This window comes from Artibeus jamaicensis, unplaced genomic scaffold (genome assembly GCF_021234435.1).
Source record: "Artibeus jamaicensis isolate MK-2021 breed Jamaican fruit bat unplaced genomic scaffold, CSHL_Jam_final contig_548, whole genome shotgun sequence".
Classification (NCBI taxonomy): Eukaryota; Metazoa; Chordata; class Mammalia; order Chiroptera; family Phyllostomidae; genus Artibeus; species Artibeus jamaicensis.
Window position 1 is genome coordinate 22,231,088 of NW_026521883.1, and position 23,246 is coordinate 22,254,333.

Below are 23,246 nucleotides of genomic sequence, written 5' to 3' on the forward strand. Positions count from 1 at the left end.
GAAGCCAAAAGCAATAATAACTACATATCATTATTGAGTCCTTATTGTTTGCCACAGTCTGGGCTAAGTACTTTAAATAAATGGCTTAGGTCCTTGTCATTTAATCCTAAAATAACTCTCTCTGGTAGGCATGGTAATTATTCCAGTTTTATTGATGAGGAAACTGAGGCTCAAAGAAGTGGGGGACTGGGCCTGAGGTCCCACAGCCGTTGGTCTCCAGAGCCCCTCACAGGAACAGGGTTAGAGCCCAGGTGTTCTGATTCCCTATTACTTTTCGGTTACATACTCTTATTTTCTGCGATTTAATATTTCTGTTCCATTATAAAGCAAAAACTAAGGGGGAAAACCAACTTTTTCTGTTTGCTATTGTCATTTAATGAACTGTTCTAACAACTAACATTGCATTAAAATACATTTATGTTTGTCAGCAAGTAATTATGCAGGTATATGTTACATTCCTAAATAATAGCAAAATTTCCTTATGAGGCTGCTCTTGCTTCGTGTGAAAGATAATTGGGGGGGCTTAGATAAAATTTGAGATTGCTTCTATATTAAAAACCAATATGGGCTTTTTCTAAAATGGGTTTTGAATAATTATATAATTACATTTTTTGTCAGTTTAAATTTTTAGCTGACAAAATATCAAGAAACTGATATTTTGTTGATGTATTTAAAAATATTTTATTGTTGATGCTGTTATAGTTGTCTGATTTTTTACCCTTTGCTCACCTCCCTTCAGCACCCCCAGTGGCCTGACTCCCTCAGGCAGTCCCCACACAGTTGTCTGTGTCCGTGGGTCATGCATATGTGTTCTTTGACTAGTCCTTTCACCGTCTTTCAAACAGTCCCCACCACCCTCTCCTCTCATAGTTATCAGTCTGTTCCATGTTTTTGTCACTTTGATTCTATTTTGCTCGTTCGTTTATTTTATTCATTAAATCCCACATATAAGTGAGATCATGTGGTATTTATCTTTCACTGACTGGCTTATTTCACTTAGCATGACAGTTTCTAGGTCCATCCATGCTGTTGCAAAAGGTAGGAATTCTTTTTTCTGCTGTGTAGTATTCCATTGAGTAAATGTACTACAAATTTTTTTTTTATCCACTCATCTACTGATGGGCACTTAGGCTGTTTCAGCACTTGGCTATTGTAAGTAGTGTTGCTGTGAACATGGGGGTGCATAGGTTCTTTTGAATTGGTGTCTCAGGATTCTAAGGGTGTATTCTCAGAAGTGGAGTCACTGGGTCAACAGGCAGTTCCATTTTTAATGTTTTGAGGAAATACCATACTGTTTTCCACAGGGGCTACACTAGTCTGCATTTCCACCAACAGTGCACTAGGGTTCCCTTTCTCCACAACCTTTCCAGCAATTGTTATTTGTTGATTTATTAATGATAGCCATTCTGGCAGGTGTGAAGTGATATCTCATTGTGGTTTTAATTTGTATCTCTCTTATGGTTGGTGATGGTGAGCATTTTTTCATACGTCTCTGGTCATTTTGTATGTCCTCCTTAGAGAAGTGTCTAATCAGGTCCTTTGCACCTTTTTTAATTGGGTCGTTTGTGTTTCTGGTGTTGCATTGTATAACTTTTTAATATATTTTGGATATTAAATTTTTTTGCTACCTGAGATATATGAAATTTTACTGCCTATGTTTTCCTCTAGGATTTTTATGGTATTGCAACTTATATTTAAGTCTTTTATTCAACTTGAATTTATTCTGTTGTATGATGTAAGTTGGTGGTCTAGTTTCTTTTCTTTTTTTTTGCATGTAACAGTCCAGTTTTCCAATGCTCATGTATGGAAGACACAGTTCTTACTCCATTATATGCTCTTGGCTCCTTTGTCAAATGTTAATTGACCAGAAAGGCATGGGCTTATTTCTGGGCTCTCTATTCTGTTCCATCAATCTATGGGTCTATACTTATGCCAGTACCAGGCTATTTTGATAACAGTGGCCTTGTAGTATTGCTTGATATCAGGTATTGTGATTCCCCCAACTTTGTTATTCTTTCTCAAGATTTTTTGGGGCTGTTGGGGGTCTTTTGTGATTCCATATGAGTTTTTGAAATATTTGTTCTAGATCTGTGAAATATGTCCTTGGTATTTTAATAGGAATCACATTGAGTCTATAGATTGCTTTGGGTAGTAGGACAGTTTAATAATGTTAATTCTTCTAAACCATGAATATAGTTCCACTTATTTGTATCTTCCTCAGTTTCTTTGTTCAGTGTCCTATGGTTTTCTAAGTATAGGTCTTTTACCTCCTTGGTTAAATTTATTCCTAGACACCTTATTTTTTTTTTTGTTGCAATAGTTAATGGATTATTTTTCAGTTTCTTTTTCTGGTAGTTTATTATTGGTGTATAAAAGTGCCATTGGTTTTTGATTATTGATTTCTATATCCCAATACTTTGCCAAATTTCATTTATTCAGCCTAGCAGTTTTTTGGTGGGGTCTATAGGATTTTCTATGTACAGTATCATGTCATCTGCAAACAATGACAGTTTTACTTCCTTCTTTCCAATTTGGATGCCTTTTATTTCTTCTCAGTGTCTGAGTGCTGTGGCTAGGACATCCAGGGCTTTGTTGAATAACAATGGTGAAAGCAGACATTCCTAACTTGTTCCTGATCTTAAGGGGAATGCTTGTAGTTTTTGCCATAAGATAAAATGTTATGTGACTTAAAATGAAGAAAAGATTCTTAAGTATAGTGTAAGAATATTTTAGGGATAACAACTTGTCTAAATTCACAGTTTGCCTTTAAGTTTGATTGTAAATCTCTTACTAAGTTCTCTTGTTAACCCAAATTGTTCCTTTAGTTTAATTTTTTATTAATGAGGAGAATTAAATGCACATTATTATGTCCTTCAGATATCATTTGCTGTTTCTGAAGCTAAAGAGAAATGGAAAAGTGAGCTCGACAATATGAAGAAAAATGTGATGCCTGGAAAGGAATTGGAAGAGAAGATTCTTTCTCTTCAGAGAGAGCTAGAATTGAAGGACGAGGAAGTTCCTGTGATTGTTAGGGCTGAGTTGGCTAAGGCCCGGAGTGAATGGAACAAAGAAAAGCAGGAAGAAATTCACAAAATTCAAGAACAAAATGAGCAAGATTACCGGCAATTTTTAGATGATCATCGAAATAAAATTAATGAGGTGCTTGCGACTGCCAAAGAAGACTTTCTGAAACAAAAAACTGAGCTGCTTCTTCAGAAGGAGATAGAATTACAAACATGTCTAGACCAGAGTCGCAGAGAGTGGACGATGCAGGAAGCCAGGCGGGTCCAACTGGAAATCAATCAGTATGAGGAAGACATTCTGACTGTCCTTGAACTTCTCTTAGAGGATACACAAAAGGAGCAAGTCAGTGGTTCAGAGAACAGGCAACTTTCAGACCTTGTGTTGACTTGTTCTTCAAAATGGGTGTCTGTGCGGTATTTTGAAAAACTAAAGGCCTGCATTCAGAAAGCATTTCAAGATATAGTCTCCCTATTTAAAGAAGATACCAAATCAGAATGGACAAAGGTATGTTCTGTGAAAAGAACTATTAATATCAAGGATGACTGTAGAAGTTGCATATGGTAGTTTTTCCTTTCATTTTACAGTGTAATAGATGTAAAACTTGTGTTTTTTTTTTAAAACCAGTGATTTAAAAAACTTTTTGTAGCAATCCAGAGGATTGTGGGGGGTTTTTGTGTTTGTTTTGTTTTGCTCAAAACTCTACTTCTTCATACTGCCATAAATATGAGGCAGAGCTTTTAGCCTAGAGATACTTTAAAAAAAAAAAGTGCTATACATTGTAGGGGCCTAAGATTTCAGAAACTGAATGACTCATTCCTATTTTGGTTTTTGGGCATTCAATGCATCAATGATGCATCAATTTGATGTATCATTAAACTAGGGCTTCTTAAGAGCTTCTAAAGTATTTAGAAACCTATTTCTTGCCCTTGAGAAATTTGTCTCATGTAGGCAAAATACCAACCAAGTACAAAGAATATTGTATAGAAACAAGCAAATAGAGGTGTGGCTCACTCACACAAAACTATTCTGTTCGTGTTATACACACACACACACACACGTACCATGAATTAGTTGTGTTTTAGCTGTATAAGTACTTTCTGACATAAGCTTTTAGTTCGTGAAATGGTGATAAAGTCAAAATCTTGCTCCTTTATGATTAAAGAAATTAGGTAAGTGTGAAAAATCCAGAATGATATTCTAGGCATTGCGATTCAGCTGATTTCGACATTTAGAATTAGAGGAAGGAAAAAATAACAGTATTTTAAGGTTTGTCTGGTAGAAGAATTGAGATATGTAGCATGATTAAAGCTTTTCAAGACAAGGATTAAGCATTTGATTTTAATATCTTCTGGAAAGGCTTATAAACTAGGGAAAAAAATCTGAGTCTAGTTATATGTGGGGATAACTAACTTACTACCTTGGGTAGTCATATAGTATCATTGATCATCAGGAAAAGAAAGTACAAATTCTTTGGGTTTTGTCTCATTCCCTGGGTTTTGGTAGGACGTATGTGTGCAGTTTGGCCTTTCTGCATCCCAGAAGTTCAGAGCTGAAGGGACCTGAGAGATCAGTCCCCACCCCATCCTATTTTACTCCAGTTGATATTTTTAATTCTTGATTTCACAAAGATGTTACTACTTAGTAGTTGCTTTCAATGTAAGAGTAATTGGGTGAGTTACTTCCCACGAATACTGTTTATAATACATTACTCAGAATTTTGGGAAAAATAGATAATTAAAATAAGAAGAATTATGTATAGGCGGTTTTAATGATGAGAAGTGATGGGAAAGTCACATTATATATGCTTTCAAGTTTGCTTTCCTGAAAAGGTGATCTCTGCTATAAATATCAAGATGGTAACCTTTCACTTACCATTAATATGTAATGAAACCTGAGGTCCTTTAATAGGGCTTGTAATTATGCAAACAGTATAAGATCATGTGTATGACTTAACGTGGCTTACATGTCAGTGGCAACAGAATCACACAATTTAGCTAAGAACTTAGACTTCTGTGGCTTTGGATGGGATCAGATTCCATTCCTGAGAAGAGGATGGCTTTGAAATGCCTAATCTGGCCTTTGTCATAAACTAATACTTGATTTTTGCCGTTTTAAAGCTAACTCATTTCAGAACCTTGAGGTAAAGCAGTGATTATAAATTTGCAATATAAGTGCCACAAAAGTGAAGAGCTATGATTGATGATTTATTAAATTTATAGTTTTTGCAACTGTTATGAACATTAAAACAGGAAAACTGATTAGTATACATAAAAAATCTCATTAAAATAACTTAGATGATCAAAAGTTTTTTTTTTAAATGGAAAGGATGAAATGAATTAAAAATCAAATCTCCAAGGAAATGAATGCCTTATCAATGCAGTATGAATTAATACAGTAATTTATAATGGATACAAGAAAAGAGAAATATCCGTTGAAACAGTATTTTCAAATAAAACTTAAGGCTGTGCATTCTATCTTTTCTTACCACCAAAGTCAAGTCAAAGCTAAGACAAAAGGGTTGCTACTTCTCACCTTCTGTTTTATCTTAGCTTTTCTTCAGTTTTGAGGAGACCCTGGAAACATCAACTGCCTTTGGGCGCCGCTTTGATTCTTCCTTTCCAGTCCTTTTGAAAGCCTAGAATTTGCCTTTTCTCTTTAACTGCCAGTTTCTGCTTTTGTTGGGCATTGTAAGTAGCTTTCCTGACAGTCAGTTAAGTGAGTTTCTCATCATCAACATCAGGGCTTCTAGAATCAAGCATATATAATGTGTTTTAAGTAATTAAGCAAGACAGCTCTTTCCAGATCATTCTTTGGGATTCAGTAGTTGTCCAAAAGCTGAAAATACTGCCTGAAAAGAATGTTTCACCATTAATTAGCTTAGTAGCTCTATTGCCTGTAACAGAGACCAGAATGCAGTAAGTGTTCCATACCTGTTGCTGAAGAAATGGTCTTGTGCAAGGTGTTTTATGCCCAGATGCGCCTCGGTTTCTCTCTTTAACATGGGAATTCAACCGGCCATCCTTACAAAATGGCAGGGGATATTAAAGTATTTGGGAACATATAGCATACTATGTAAGTTAAAAACATTTTGTTTTTTACTATTGTTACTTTCAGTTCATGGAAGGCAAAAGATGGATGTTACAGTTTCTAGTGAATTTGATTCCTGCTGCAGTGAAAATGTTCTGGATTTTCAAGAACAATTTTGATTTCACCTAGTCCGTCTTACGGTTGATTGCATAAACTATTAAATGCCTTAAATTCATGTATATCTTCTATCTGTCTCATAGTGGGCCAGCAGCCCTCTGCCAGAGGATGTTCTAATTTGGAAAACATCATCATCAGAGACTAGTTCATAGTAATGACAATATTCACATTAACACTATAAGAAAAATACTGGTAATAATTTAGGCAGGTTTTTATCAGTCATTATTTTTTTAAGGAACACGTTTAATATTAGCATGTTAAGTAGTAGGCATGAACAATGAAGATCTTCTGTTCCAGAGCAACATGGCCAAGGTCTATAAAGATCCTGGAACTGGTGTCACTGGCAGAGGAGATCCTGGAGTCCTGGTCGCCCTTCCTGCACCCACTTCTGGACACCATGCTCAGACCTTGGCCTTGCAAGACACAGAAGCAGAAGCTGGTAACGGGGTTTGATTCTTAATGATCTTTGTTACACCCATAACCATAGTTCTGGAGGGTGACTTTGAAGATAAGAGGAGATCAAAGGCTTTATTTTGATACTTCATTTTGCATTTGGAAGACACGGTTGCTTTAGGCCCTCTTACTTCTGTCTTTTTATGGCCTTTCCCTCCATTCAGAGGTGATTCTGATTAGTAGGAGAATAATGAGAATTTTAATAGACCAGTCTTGTTCCTAATCCCTGGCTTTAATGAGAAATCAAGTTTTCACATAAGGGAATTGCCAAGTAGCTGAGACTTTTTGTTTCAAATTATTCATTTATTTTAACCTTTCTTTTTAAAAATTGGAAATGTTCCTGAAGTGTGTTAGGTGTTTTCTGATGGATTTGTGAGTTTCTTGAGGGCAGGGTCAATGATTTTATCTCTTCCTCCCCAGGATATGGCAGAGTGAAAGGCACAGTTTGTGTTCCTTGAGTAATTTGATGAATTAACTTTTCCTCAAATGACTTTGAGCTGTCATTGTGAAAAAGTATTAGTGTGCTGTACTGCAGCCCCTGGAGGTATTCAGAACTCACTGGGGAATCGAGGGCTTAGATTCCCGCTGCCTGAGATGTTTGTGCTCGAATTGGCGCATCTTTTCTCAGCTCTCATTCCGTTGCAGCCTGCTCCTTCCCCTGCACACACTGACATATTCTTCCTGTTTGGAACTGGAAAAGAACTAAGAATTGCCAGAGCAAATCACAAGCACTAAGCCAATAACCTTATTTTTCACTCATTTTTAATTCAGTAGACAATAGCACCAGAACCTGAGAGAACCTCTGTCTCTGCTGAGAAATCAGGCGACGGTTATTTTTCCTCATTGTTCTTAGACCCCTTTCCCTTACCTCTAGGTTCCAGGTGGCTGAGAATATGTAGTTGCTAATTAGATGCATGGTAATACCACCTTTAAAGGGGTAGTTGTAGTTAATATTGGGCTTTGGGAAGTCCTTTCAACATGAAAGAAGTGTTTTGAACTTCAGATCAGAAAAAGAATTTTTTCCATTTTTTTCTAAAACAAAAAACAAAAAAAAAAAACTTTGCAATCCTACAAGTGAGTGCCACTGTTGACTGGTTGTATTCTTCTAATATTGCATTATTTTTAAAAGCAATTTAAACATTAATTATGGCATTCTTGACACATGCAAACAGTACACATCATGCTCATGTGAATGATGAAGGCCAACAACCGGGAACCTGCTGTCAGAACAAGAAACAGAATGTGACCGGGTACTGTTACGGACCGCTGCGCGGTTTCACCATGGTTTCATTCAGATGCCTTCTCCACACCCTGGGGCTACAGTTATTCTCATTTAAATAAATTATTCTTTTGATTTTCTTTGTGTTTTAATCAAGTATAGGTACCCTCAAAAAGCTGATGCTTTATTTTGTGCGTCATTTAACATTGTAAAAATGGTTTAATACTTGTAATCGTTGTAACTTGCCTTTTCTACTTAATATCAAGCATCCAAGATTTGTCAGTGTTAATGCATGTAGCTCTAGGCCATTCATTTTCACTGCTGTATAATATTCCATTGTAATACGATGCAATACTTTATTTACTTTCTTGTTGATGGGCATTTGCCTGTTTTTTTAGTTTTACAACAGTATCTTAAATAAAGAATATAAAGCAGTATATGGTACCAAAGTGATGCTCTATTAATTCTTCAGTGTTTGTGAACATAAATGTCACCATATAAATGAAACTAAAAAGTCAGGAGAGAGCTAAGAATAATATTACTGGACCAGTGATTTTATATCAACATACTGGATATTGGCTTCTGAACCCATGCTAGTTGACATTTCTGCTGTATGATAATATCAACAATATTAATAGTAATAATTCACTTTTGTGTCATTTTTATTTATTAAATTCTATAAATTCTACATGTTACTGTATCTTACTGGTAGCCACAGTGATTATTGCACAATTGCTCTGTGCCAGGTTCTGTGCCACAAACAATTTTATACACTTACACCTCCTGGTAGTTTTAAATCATTTTTTTTTTCATTTGGAAATGACTTTAAGCTTACAGAAAGGTTGCAAAAATAAAAGCAGTTGCAAAGAGCACTCAGGTACCCCTACCTAGATACACCTGTTGCTAACATCTTACCCATTTTGTGTTCTTCTATGTGGATGTGGGTGTGACTGTTTCATTTTGTCCTGAACCATTTGTGGCTAAGTTATACGCATTGCGCCCTTTTACTCCTAAATGCTTCAGTGTGTATTTAAAAAAAAAAAGAATTTTTCTTGTATAAGCTTACTAGTACAGTAAATTTAACATTAGATGAAAATACTCTGTCAGTCTACTGTTTGTGTTCTAATTTTGCCAATAATGTCTTTCATGGCATTTTCCCCTCCAGTACAGGACTTGCCTGGGTCACATCTCTTTAATTTTCTTTCATTTAGAATATCAGAATATTTCCACAACTCCTCTTTGCCTTTTATGACACTGACATTTTTCAGAGGCACATTTCCCACTCTCTCCAACATTTTTCTCTTCCCCCAAGGCTTTTACCAGAACTTTACTCGTTTTGGGTTTGTCTAATGTTTCCTCATGATTAGATTTGGGCTGCGTGTTCTTGGCTGCAGCACCGTGTAGGTGATGTGTTTCACATCTGGAGGCGCACAGTGTCTGTTATTGGTGAGGTTCGTTTGAGCACCTGGTCAGGGTGTTGTCAGATTGTCCTCACTGGGTTCCCCACCCTTGCAACTGATGAGCAGTTTGTGGGGGACACTTGTAAGGTCATGAAAATATTCTTCTTATATTTAGCAATCATTGATGGTATTACCTGAACCAATCTTTACTATGGTGGTTGCACAGTTATAATTTTTCCATCTCTAGTCTTTCCTCCACTTTTGCCAGTTGGTACTTGGCATTTTGTTATAATCAAGAATCCTCCCCTCCAGTTTATTTGTGTAGTTGTTTATTTATCTGTTTGTCCATCTACCTGTCTACTTACTAACTTGCCTACCTATCTATCCTTCTATCCATCCACCTCATTATTGGTAGGATTATTGGTATGACTCATGAATTTATTACTGTATTTCATAAGTTTCAAATTGCCCCAGATTCAGCTAGTGGAGCCTCTTCAAACTGGCTCCTATGTCCTTTGACATGCTTATACTTTTCAATAATTTCTCACTTTCTTTCACAGCAAAATACTCCAGCCTCATCTCATATATACCCCATTCCATTACTGGAATCAGTCATTTCTTGAAGATCCCAGGTTCCTTTTAGTGGGGAATAACATTCAGTACTAAAGTCTGAGCATTATTTTTCATAGCAATTTAAAATTGATGGTATTATTCAATTTTATATATTAAAATACTAGGTCTCAGAGAAGTTAAGTAATACAGTCTGAGTCACACAGCCAATAACTAGTGGGAATGTGATTTAAACCCAGGTCTCTCCCTTAAGCATCATTCTTTCTCCAGTTACACTGTAGCCTTTAGTTATGTCTTCTGGTCTCCCTCCCATTCTCCCGTCCTCCCTTCCTTGTAGCTCTCATTCTAAATATATAAAGGCTTTCTATTATTTAATCTTTGCAGATAAGAAAACGATCCCTGAAATTAAAGCTTCATGCCGTGGACACTGCTTCCAAGAACTTGAAAAGGCAAAGCAGGAATGTCAAGATCTCAGAGGAAAACTGGAGAAATGCTGTAGGCATCTTCAGCATTTAGAAAGGAAGCACAAAGCCGTAGTGGAGAAAATCGGAGGTTAGCGTTTCAGGTAGCACTGCTGCCAGTATAAATGTCTTTGATCCTTGTCGAAGTGTTCAGACGGGCGTTTTAGTTGATGTAGGCACTGATTCTTTTGGGGGATTCATGTACACTAATTTGGACCTTATTTTTACTATTACTGAATTCAAAAGAGGAAGAGGAAAATGAGAGCTCTGATGAAAAGGTCACATTCCTTTCTTCCTATTTCGATTGAATAGACATTGAGTGCCCAGTATGTGTCAAGCAGAGTTCTAGGCACTGGGGTTCCCACAGTAAATACATCAGACGAAATGCTAGTTCCGATGGAGACGTGCGAGACTGCTGATTTCCTTCAAGCTTGTTATCACGTGAGGAGAACTAAGCACAGATTAATAAATAACTGTAGCATTAAGTGCTATCAGCAGTATGTTCATGTAAACTGGGAAGAAGATATGTTAACTCTTCCTCCTATTAGAGTTAAAGAATGCTTGACTAAGCCTTGTAAAATGAAGGTCTTTGCCAAAGAGGACAGCATTCTAACTGAAGGGAAAAGACATGAACAAAGGCATGTGGGTCTCATCGGGCCTCCTCCTAGTCCATTTTCAGTGTTTCCAGGGAATGTAAAACGGGTATCTCCTGCTGTTTTCTGTTGTCCTTGTTAGAAGGGAAGCTGTGGGGCTTATGAGGGCGCATCCTCTTACCTTTCACTACTCACTTATATCCCATGCTCTGTGCTCTTTACAGTTGAAACAGTTCAGGTTCCTGAACTGGCAGGAATTTTCCTTATTGCTAGATCTTACATACGATGATGTTACTATGTCCTACACTGTACCCTCTCATTCCTTTTGGCCTCTTTCCTCCTTTAAGACTCAACTGAGAGGATGCCTTATCTGCAGAGCCCTCCTTGATTTTCCCGAGTCTGGGTTGGGTGGTCCTCTCCTGTGTGGCCCCATAACCCATAGCTCCTCCTCTATCACCATTCAGTATTCAGTTTTATGGTTACTTGACTGATACCCTTTCCAACCTGTAAGTTCCCTGAGGACAAAAAATGTTTTTTGTTGTTCACTCTTATTGTCATGGTGCCCACTACATACCAGAATATAGTAAATGTTTGAATGAATGAAAGACTGAATCCTTTGGTCCCAAATAATCGCATCATCCATAAAAGACCAGATGGACAGATTTCCTTTTTCCCCTGCCGTCACCTCTATTGCTTGCCTGGAAAACAATAGTCACTTGCTGAGTTTTTGCTTCCACTCTTGCCCCTCCTGTCTGTTCTTCATCAGGCAGCTAGAGCAACCTTTTAAAAAATAAATCGTATCATCATAGTCTCTTATTAAAGCCTGTCAGGGGCCAGATGTATTCCTCAGTAAGAAATACAAATACTTCACTGAACAGACTCTAAAAATCCTGTTATGATCCAGCATCTCCCACCCCCTCCAGCCTCGTCTTTCCCTGGCCCCCTTCCCCTGTTGTAGAGCCATGGCATGCATTTCATCGTCTCTTTTCTCTGGTTCTCTTTACATTTGCTCCCTCTACGGAAACATCTGTCTTCCCACCCTGGGCACATTCCCTGGCTCACTCTCCACGTCTGCCCCTCAGGCATTACTTCCTCAGCAGAGTAACCCCAGCCACAGACTTGAAGAGGTTCTTCTGTTGGACACTCCCCACCCTCCCTGCAATTTTTTAAAGCAGTCATCATCCTTACAACTATTGATTGTCTGTATTCTCTTTTGGACTTGGTGGTGGCCAGGACCAAGTCCTGTCCCAGCACTTGGCACAATATCTGGCATCGTAGCACACTTTGCAGATACTGTTGACTAAGAGAATCTATTTCCACCTACTGCTTGCTAAGTTTATTAAAGATAGATAATAATAAATTTAAGGCAAAAAGCATTTTAAGAATTTTTTATTCTATTTTTATTTTTAGTATATTTTATCGATTATGCTCTTACAGTTGTCCCATTTTTTTTGCCCCCCGCTGCCTAGTACCCCCATTCCTTCCAGAAGTGCCCTACCCCCCACCTTAGTTCATGTCCATGGGTTGTACACATAAGTTCTTTGGCTTCTCCATTTCCTATACTATTGTTAACCTCACCCTGTCTATTTCGTACCTGTCATTTATGCTTCTTATTCCCTGTACCTTTTCCCCCATTCTCCCCCTTTCCCCTCCCCACTGATAATCTTATCTCCATTTCTATTATTCTGTTCCCATTCTAGTTTTTTGCTTAGTTTGTTTTTTTAGGTTCAGTTGATAGTTGTAAGCTTGTTTTACTGTTCATAGTTTTGATCGTGTTTTTCTTAGGTAAGTTCCTTTAACATTTCATATAATAATGGCTTGGTGATGATGGATTCCTTTAGCTTTACTTTGTTTGAGAAGCACTTTATCATCCCTTCCATTCTAAATGACAGCTTTGCTGGATAGAGTAATCTTGGATGTAGGTCCTTGCTTTCTATCACTTTGAATACTTCTTGCCAGACCCTTCTTGCTTTACAAGGTTTCTTTTGAGAAATCAGTTTATAGTCTTATGTGAACTTGTTTGTAGATAACTGTCTTCTTTCCATTTGCTGCTTTTAAGATTCTCTCTTTATCTTTAAACTCTGGCATTTGAATTATGGTGTGTCTTGATGTGTTCCTCTTTGGGTCCAGCTTCTTTGGGACTCTCTGAGCTTCCTAGGTTTATATGTCTATTTCCTATGCCAAATTAGGGAAGTTTTCTTTCATAATTTTTTCAAATAAGTTTTGAATTTTTTGCTCCTTCCCTTCTTCTTCTGGCCCCTCTATGTTTGGATGTTGTTCCATTTAAAGTTGTTCTAGAGGTTCCCGAGCCTCTCCTCATTTTTCTTTTTCTTTTCTTTCTTTCTTTTTTGTTTTTGAACTCTTTGTTTCTTCTTTCTTTTCTAGTTGAATATTTATTTCTTCCTCTTGTTCCAAATCATTGATTTGAATACCGGCTCCCTTCCCTTCACTGTTGGTTCCCTGTATATTTTTCTTTATTTTACTTTGTATAGATTTCATTTCTTTATTTTGTGGCTGTACTCAATCATTTCTCTGAGCATCCTGATTACCAGTGTTTTGAACTCTGCATCTGATAGGTTGGCTATCTCTGTGTTGCTTAGTTCTTTTTCTGGAATTTTGTCTGTTCTTTCATTTGGGCCGTATTTCTTTGTCTCTTCTGTTTGGCAGCCTCCCTGTGTTTCTGTGTATTAGGTAGAGCTGCTTTGACTCCCTGTCTTGGCACATCTGTTATGTTGTAAGGGGCAGAGCCTCTGGTATTTGCCAAGGCGGTGCAATCCGCTTTGCTGCTTTGTGATGCTGTATGTGGGGAAGGGTTCAGAAAGGGAACAATGCCACTTGCTTGGCTCTCACTTTGTTTCCAGGCACTTCTCCCACTTCCTGTAAGTGACTGGTGCCCTTCTAGCTGCTGCACTGGTGCTGATTCCCAGAGTGGCTGGGTTTGCATACATTCTAGGATCCCGTGGGCCCTTTAAACATACTCTCTTGTGAGACTGGCAGTTTGTTCTGCCACCCCAACCTCCTCTGGTTTTTACAGCCAGAGGTTATGAGGCTTTATTTCCTGGTGCTGGAACCCTGGGCTGCGTAATCTGGCCTGGGGCTGGGATCACTCACACCCCAGTTGCCCCTCCTGGTTTTTACCTGCCACAAATGAATGTGGGACCACCCATTGTGCATGCAGTCACTGCTGCTGCCTTGCCTGCACCACACTGTGTCCACCACACTGTGTCCTCTCTGCCCCTCCTACCCATCTGGATGAATATTTCTTTAAATCCTTGGTTGTTGGACTTCCATACATTTCAATTTTCTGGCAGTTCTGATTGTTTTTTGTTTTTAGGTTAGTCTCATCCTTCCCATAGTTCTGCAAGGAGGTGAAACAAGTCTATCTACACCTCCATCTTGGCCCTCCATCTGGGTTTAAGAATTTTGAAAAAAAAAATGTTAACAATTATAGTTCCCATAGTGATTGCTTAACTATTTCATTAATTTGTCCAACTGTAGGTGTATATAAAATGTAGCTACTATAAAATTAAGTGAAAACCTCAAATATCTGTTTTATATAATGAAATGACAGGGGCATTTGGATGGGATTATTATTTATAAATAATATTTAGTACCAAACATTGTGATCATGAAATTGTATTCTATGCAGTACTTTTTGAGGCTGATATCTTCTATAATTTGTGGACTTAGAAATAATATAAGAAAGTTGGTACTTAGCTCAAAATAATGGCTGATAAAAGAGCTCAGGCAGGGTCAGGATTCGGTAGTCATGGAAAGTCATTTGATAGTTTAATTTTAGTATTTGTCTTAATGTAAATTTGTCCATAATATTTTTACCATTGTGGTTGCTTCCTTTTTGTTTCTTAAATTCTTTTCCACCGTCTTGGTGCCACTTATTGGAAAGAGTGAGTGGCTTAAAAATATACAGTTAACATCAGTCACTAGGGGGAATAGAATGAGTCACTCCCCAGTTTATGGGGTGTATTGAGAGGGTTGAGAGTAGGGTACATGAGGTCACCCCATCAGTCTCCCTATCTTCTCTTTTAAAGTTCAGAGAATTGAAAATCTCTCCGTGATTCTGAAAATGGCACCTGTGTAAGCTTGTTTTTAAAAAAATGTTTGTATTGAGGTGCTTGTTCAATGACCATTATGATCAGAGACTGTACACAAGGTTCCACAGGAAAGAGGGAATCAGGAAACCTTGTAGTTTCTACAGAGCTTCAGTTCAGCTGCAAAACAAAACACATGCATATGAAACTGTTGGAAACCTATTCCAGAACAGTGCGTAACCCAAAGGAGAGTGAAGATGAAGCGCAGATTTCAAGGGCGGAGAAAGCAGACCAGGGAGTGGTGATGTGAGGGCTCACCAGGGAGTAACTAACAAAGGGAGCAACTGGAAATTCTGCAGCTTCCTCTGTAAACAGTTGTGTTGGGAGCTGAAAGAAATGGGAGACTGAGGAAAAAGGAGATCAGTTGATCAATATACTATGAACTTCTTTTTCAGAGGAGAACAGTAAAGTTGTTGAAGAATTAATAGAAGAAAACAATGACATGAAGAGTAAATTGGAAGAACTGAGAACACTTTGTAAAATACCTCCAAGGTATGGTGGTATTTTACTATTGTCAAGAAATTGCTTATGTCTAAGTATCTTTAAAATGTTTTATATTAATCATATCAGTGATATGCCAAGAATATAATATGTTATTGTTATATCATCCTGTGCCAAATAACAATGTTTCGACTAATTATGGTGCTCATATATGAGTAGTCCCATAAGATTATAATGGAGCTGGAAAATTCCCATTGCTAGAGACTTCATAGCTGTTGAGATGCAGCATAGTATTCACGTGTTTGTGGAGATGGAGATGCTGGTGTAAACAAACCTGCTGGATCATATGAAAGTATAACACATACAATTATGTACAATACATAATACTTAGTGATAACTGTCACTGGTTCACGCCTATCGTGTTTCTTGATTGTATAATTTTGTCGTGTGCTTGACTTACTCTCATGTAGTTTTGTCCATTGACATGCTGTGCAGGCTTGCAGCCCAGGAGCAATCGGCTGTACCAGCCAGCCTAGGTGTGCCGGAGGCTAGACCACCTGGGTTTGTGTCAGTGCACTCTGCATTGTGTGCACAATGACAAAAATAGCTTGATGACACATTTTCCAGAATGTATCCCAATCATTAAGTGGTACATGACTCTACTGCATAAAATATAAAAAAATAAATCTTCCAAAATCCTGTTCCTGGGAGATATCCTCTGTCGACTTCTTGTTTTGTATCATTTAAACTCCTTTTTATACACACATCATGTGCACATGTTTTAAAAAAATTGAGAGTGTTGGATAAACTGTTTTGTAAAATTTTATTAACTTTATAAGATAGACATTTTCCTATTTCATTAGATATTCTGTATGCTTTTCGGTTGCTGAATAGATTTTTCTCATGTGGATTTACCATGACTTCTTTAAGTAACCACAACTCTTAATATGTTTTCATGCCCTGACTGATGTGACTCAGTGGGTTGGGCATCATCCTGCAAACCAAAAGGTTGCTGGTTTGATTCTTGGTCATAGCACATGCCTGGGTTGCAGGCAAAGTCCTTTGTTGGGGGCATGTGAGAGGCAACCAATTGATGTTTCTCTCTCTCCCTCCCTCCCTCCCTCCCTCTCTCTAAAAATAAAATCTTAAAAAAATAAGTTGTTTTCAGTTTTCTCCTTTATAACAAAGATTCTCATATGTGAATTTTTAAGCACATTTCAGTGTATTTTGTTGGAATGTATACGGATAGATTTTTTTCAAGTGAACTTTTCCACTTAACTGGCTGTGTTTTTGCCATCTTTGTTTGTGTTTAGGTCGTTGTCAGAAGGGGCCATTGAGAATGCTTCCCTGCCTTGCCATCGGGGGGCCTTGGAGGAACTTCGTGGGCAGTACATTAAAGCAGTAAAAAAAATCAAGCGTAAGTCCCTAAGGGGAGTCCCAAGATTTTAAGATGGTTTAGGCCTTTTTTGTTACTAACGGTAGTAATTTTGAGGAACTTTTCAAACTACCTTGTTCTAGATTCTTATCAGCTTATATAAGAGATCAGTCGATACCTTTCCTAATTAGATAGTATGGGGTCATTTTGCCCAAGTATCTTTTGTAAGTAACATAAGGACAGAGTTATTTTTACTGTATGTTGTCGATTATTTTATTTTTTGGACACTGATACTGAACTAAAATTTTTATAATATATCTATCTATCTATTTATTTTTAGAGAAGGGGGAGGGAGAGAAACATCAATGTACAAAAGAAACATAGATCGGTTGCCTCTCTCACGCCCCCCGTATGGGGACCCAGCCCGCAACACAGGCATGTGCTCTGACTGAGAATTGAACTGGCTACCTTTCAGTTTATAGACAGGCACCCAATCCACTGAGCCATAGCAGCCAGAGCAAAATTTCATAGTCTTATACCTTAACTGGTAGCAAACAAAATGTCACATGAGTTTTAAATTAGCAATTACTTTTTCCTACCTTAAACTTTTAAGGACCATGGAAAATGGATCTAGTTAGTGGTCAGTCTCTTTTCTAATTATTTGGATAATGGATTCACTCATAGACATAAATTTACTTATCAAGTCCTTTGCAGTGCTGGGAGGTGCAACCCACCCTGCAGAGCATCTCTGGTTATGTTTTCCCAGTGGAATACCTCCTGGTTTTTAATTACCATTTTGCATTGAATATATGTATATTCCAGAGCAATAACCAGTGTTTATATAGAAGAAATGTATATTTACCTCCTAAAATTACTTTCATTTTTAACAAAATGAGTGGAACAGTTCTCAAGTTTCAAAAGTAATTGGTAGTCATCAGAATCACATGTAGATGTTTGTAAAACCTATTGAGTATCAGTTAGGATTTGCATCTCAGTCATTGCTTTTGCAATGACTGCAAAGTCATTTGCTCAGTAATGGGTCTCATAGGGGCCCTATTACTACAAACAAGGCAATTTTTTTGTTAGCAATCTTATTGATTGGGAAGTAAAATTTTAAGCATTTTTTCATCCTAATATAACTTGTTTTATGTAGATATGTGTTGTTTTACATTTTAGAAGTTGGTTGAAGATTTTTTGTTGACATGTACTTTGTTTTAATTTTTCCCACTTCAAATATTTAAAAACAGTCTATTAGTTAGAATTTTTGCAGAGAACATCGGATTTTCAGGGAAGCTTACTGATATTAAGAGGGAGTTTCCTTTTTGAATTGGAATCCTTAATATAACAGGGCTGGACTTGGTAAAAATTGTCAACCTTAACTAATGGTAGTCCCAATCAAAGCATGTTGAGTTAAAGATAAAAGGACATTTTGAAGACAGGTACATTTTTTTAAATGCAGATTTCAGAAGGCAACGTAAATCTCATTCCTTTCCCTGCAATAGCATTTTGTCCATCTCCCATGGATGGTAAGATTACAGTGGTTGGATACTCATAAGTGGTGCTGAAAGAATTGAATGAATAAAGAAACATGGGTTTTCAGATCACAAGCGAACAGAATCTGAGTCTCTTCAGCTCGGAGTGCTTCCTTCTGTCCTTCTGTATCTGCCGTCTCTTCCTCACTGGCTCCCCCTTCTCTGTGTATTTCTTTCTTCTCTTAATTGGACATAATTTACAACTAAAATGCTTACATTTCTGCGCCTCATACAAGATGGGGAAAAAGTTAAGTTTATAGTTGTGAGCACATGAAACAGAGTTTATTCTTGTATTATCATTTATTAATTATCGTATTTCCCATGCAAACAACTGTAAAACCTACTCTTGCCTCACCCTGTATTTGTGGTTATTTTCTTATCTCGTTTCATAATATGGCAGAATTTCCATAGGGCGTATGCTATGTTTACTTAGAATTCTAAAACAGTTTCTTCTCCTTTGAGTCTACCAAAATAATGATCCGAAATATTCCACTTTAATGACTGTGGAAAAGACTAGTATTTAAACTGTACCTATAATCAATTAATCTCTTAGAAGACTGGTCTGAAGTGTGCCTCTCCTGCTTTTGAAGAACAGTAGTAACCACGCATCCCCCCCCCCCCAGGTGACATGCTTCATTACATTCGGGAGAGTAAGGAAAGGGCTGCGGAAATGGTAAAAGCAGAGGTATTGCGGGAACGTCAAGAAACCACCCGAAAGATGCGCAAATATTATTTGACTTGTCTCCAACAGATCTTGCAGGATAATGGAAAACAGGAGGGGTAAGTTTAATCTAAACAAACATTGTGTCCTTAGAGGACCACGGGGGCATGTGGTCATTTTTTAAGCATTTTCCTTAACCACACTATTTCTCCATGATCAGCCATTGGGGGTTAAGAGAGGTTTAAATGCTGTGCTACCCTAAATGTTGGCAGAGCTAATAGGAAAGCAGAAATCCCGGAGCTAAGGAAACTCATTTTTTCCTTTAAACTGTATTAATTTAATATTCTGGAATTCCCACAGAGCTGAGAAAAAGATTATGAATGCTGCTAGCAAACTAGCTACAATGGCGAAATTGTTGGAAACGCCTCTTTCTAATAGATCCCAGAGCAAAACGCCAGGGTCAGGTATGTCAAAATGAGTCACTTGAACGTCTTTTCTCTCTGTTTTATTTAAAAAAAGATATTTAATAGTTTTAGAATGAAGAAGAGCAGGAAATGTAAGGAGTGAGAGGTAATTTATTAAGTTGCTGTGTGTTTTTTCCTTAAACTGGAAATGTACAAAGGAAGAGTAGTTTCCAGTTCAAGTAGGCAGACTGAGTGAAACCATCAGCTTTCCATTGCCGCTTCCATCTCTAGAAATGATAGAAAAGATGGGGAACAACAACTATAAAAGGAGAAAAAGAAGAAATTAGAACTGGGCTTAGAAAAGTTGTAACTGATAGAACAGAAGCCATGAGAAATCCTAAAAGAAAGAAGACAATCTAAGACCAAAGATGGGAACCTCAGTTCCGAACTGTCAGAGATGACAGCTGCAAGCAGGAGCAACATCAAGACCGGTTCGTGTGTGAAGGTGGTGTGTCACTGGAGAAGCAAGCCCAGGGAATACCAGCAGGATCACTAGTTGTTGTTCTAGAACAGCAGTAACCAGGGGGGTCACCCTCTTTACTTGTCCTCTCTTTTTTGCAGCTTCAGTATGGGGCTGGGTAAGAGCAATGGAACAAAGAGGCTGGAAGCAGGGCCAGGGCGGTGGTCCAGGTGTCTGTCCGGCTGCCGTGCGGACTGAGAGCCCACATGCCCAGAGAACCAGCGTTTAGGTCTTCCTGTACTGCAGCTCATTTCTTCCCACTCCACTCGCAACTCTTTTAAACAAACAGCACAAATGGCACATTCAGGGCAGCCGAAAGATAAACATTCAACGAAGAGTCATCGCACATCTATAGAGAGCCAGCGCCATGAAAAAAGGACACCAAACTCAAAACCAAACCAAACAAAAAATGGAATTTATAGAATAAACAGCAAGACCTGAGAATGTTAGAAAAGTAGAGTATTCTCAGAAAAATGTAACAGGATATTGTAGAGGAAACTACAGTATCCTAAGATTTTTACTATTTTCTAGAAGATATAGACACCGATAACTCTAGCCATAACCAATAGAGAAATAGAGTATGTAACTTTTAAACTGCTGGGTTAAAAACTTGAAAGAAAATATTTTCAATCTAACAGAATCCAGAAAGAGAAAAAATACAGCTGGAAAGGATGGGTAAGTAGAAAATAATTGGTTGAAATACTGGCAATCACACTAAATGTGCATAGCTTAAACTCACTTATGAAGAGACCGCAACTTTCAAGCAGTTTTTAAAAATCCCGATGTCTGTTATTTTTACAGGAAGAACACCTAGAATTCAAAATAAAGGGATGGAGGGTGGCATACCAAGCAAAGGCAGTGTTGAGAGTAGATAGAGCTCAGTAGATAGAGCTAGATACAATATTAGGTAAATCACAGAGTTAATATTAAAAGGGGCCAAAATTTCATGATAAAGCAACAGCCTCCCATGAAGCTATATAAGTGGTTTCTTTTTCTACATGAAAAACAACCAAAAAGAAAGCATAGCTGTAGGATATGTAAAGCCAAAGCTGATGAAAATACATGAAAACTTTTTGGTAAACTCCCCACTAGTGGATTTTGAACACATCTGAGGGGAAATGGGATTTTGGGACTTCTGGAAAGCAGAGCTTGTTCAAGAACCCATGAGTCTGATGTTGTAAATGTTCTTCACGCAGAAGCACAAAGATTACGTGTATGAATTTTGCCGTGGTCGTGTGAGGCTTAGGTAGAAGAGGGCAGTGGCATAGGCAAGAAAAGCGTTTTCTAGACCCGGAGCAGCAGTGTGCACACCACGTCCTCCGCAGCAGCAAACCGTTTTCACGGACTGAGACCACGGCACGCTGTTCGGAGATACGACGCCTCTACTTCTCTGCTCTGTGGCTGCTTTGCCCCCCACGAGATCTAATGTCGTGGCGAATCAGATCAGAGACTCTCATCGCTTTGCACTGTGTTTGGGTATTAGTATTGGGCAGTAGGGTTCTTCCAGTGAACTTTCTTCATCAGAAACTCCATACTTGACATCTGAACAGGATTGGAAATGTTGCAGTTGGCTCTTAAAATGCTGTAACATCTATTGTAGAAAATAATCAAGTAGATAGCAATAATAATATATTAATAACATTGTAGCAATAATAATGTAGCAATAATAATGTATTGATAACAAAATCACCTACCTTTGTCTGATGGATATATGTAAAAGATTATTTTTAAATGTTCAGCATTGGTGTATTTTCTTTGAGAACGATTAAAGTAAATTTGCCTCCTTTGGGAATACATAAAAAAATGTAATCTTTTTCTTTTCTTTCAATGTTAATTTTCTCCCATATTATGTTTCCCTAATTTTGTGTTCCCTTGTATGCTGTAGTACTGCCTCAGACTTCAGAGATAATCGGTGTTGAAAAATCAAAAAGGAGTGACACGAATCAGAATGTATCATGTCACACTGAAAGTAACTCAAACTCCACGCAAACTATGCGCGACCAAGTTCCTAAGAGAAGGGCTGCTTGTGACTTACGAACGCGGTTGGAGGAGACGGAACATGGGGACATAAAGCTTGTGGGCCCCAAAGGGTCACATTCAGACTTTCAGTTTGGGTATAACAATCACAAACAACCAGACATTTTGCCAAGGACCATTTCTCCTGAGTTTGTTCCTTGCGAAGGGGAAAGAGGCTGCGGTTTGCACAAGAAGAAAGAACTCCTCGGTGACACTGGCTCTGGATCACGTGTGCATTCAGCTGAATACCCCTTTCTTGGAACTTGCGGAAATAAATCCTCCCCTAGAAGTGTCCCTCGTCTTTCTGAATCCGGATTCACGCACCTAACTTGTCAAGGTCCTAATGAAAGACTTGGCTTAAAAGTATATAAGTGTATTCCACTGATGGAAAGTGAAAATGCTGCATCCGAGAAAAGCGAAGGCTTGGGTGCCGAGGACGCTCCCGTGAAGGACGGAGGGGACTGCAGCGACTCCGTGAGCTGGCGCTCCAGCAGCACCCTCGGACCCTGCAGCAGTCTCGGGGGGACACGGGAAACGCTGGAGACACTAGCCGGGTCTGGCAATTTCAAACAGTTTTTAACAGTGGGTTGTCTTTCAGATAAAGAGAAAAATAGTAAGAATTGTCGCATTTCAGACCTGTCAGAAGAAACCCTGTATTCCCAGCCAGGGAAGATCCGCGTGACGCTGGTCCACCCACCTCATCGTAAGGCTGAGTTCAAGGCACCGAGCGGTGCGGAGCCGTCTCCCGGGCATCGGCAGCCTTCCAGCACACTAACCGCCCCTCTGTCTAGCCAACAGGACAGTGGCTTTGAGAGTCCCGTTGTCAATCTTGACTAATTGTTGTACAGTATTTAAGAAGAATATATTGACGAGAAAACTGGAAGGGAAGACTTCATACTGAAAAATTTGTGGGTTCTATTTTGAGATGTTTTGAAAACATCTATCATATGAGTAAAGTATTCTCATAAAACTACTTGAGACATTACTGTTGCCTTAATCTTCTGAAGGACTGATTGTGTAATCTGTTTCCGTGTGGTGTTTGTATTTGGTTGCTAAACTGTCTATTTTTTTACTTATGAATTAGCTCTCTGTGCAGCGTTAAATTATTTAAATAAAACTTGCATATGTCCTATAGAATTGTTATGAATTATTTTGTAATTCATAATAGAGAAATGTTCTATTGACATGTTTGAAGTTCATCCAGAAAAAAGTGTAAACACTGGTGATTTAAGTGTATGATCAGCCAAATTTAATTTTTTTATAT

General features: G+C 38.2%; 1 protein-coding gene across 4 annotated transcripts in view; it reads left to right on the plus strand.

The window, feature by feature from the left end:
- The window catches only part of CEP152 (centrosomal protein 152), a 93,446-nt gene extending 70,341 nt beyond the window's left edge, over positions 1 to 23,105 (plus strand). For 3 of the 4 annotated variants that reach the window (XM_037156486.2, XM_053670124.1, XM_053670123.1), the window contains exons 20-27: positions 2,878 to 3,528; positions 6,526 to 6,667; positions 10,255 to 10,422; positions 15,429 to 15,525; positions 16,788 to 16,891; positions 19,005 to 19,161; positions 19,403 to 19,506; positions 21,852 to 23,105. In XM_037156486.2, coding sequence (XP_037012381.2) covers positions 2,878 to 3,528; positions 6,526 to 6,667; positions 10,255 to 10,422; positions 15,429 to 15,525; positions 16,788 to 16,891; positions 19,005 to 19,161; positions 19,403 to 19,506; positions 21,852 to 22,819 — 2,391 coding nt within the window. In that variant the 3' untranslated portion in view covers positions 22,820 to 23,105. The remainder of the gene's footprint in view (positions 1 to 2,877; positions 3,529 to 6,525; positions 6,668 to 10,254; positions 10,423 to 15,428; positions 15,526 to 16,787; positions 16,892 to 19,004; positions 19,162 to 19,402; positions 19,507 to 21,851) is intronic. The other variant, XM_053670125.1, reaches the window with a different exon arrangement.
- The last annotated feature ends 141 nt before the right edge of the window (positions 23,106 to 23,246 follow it).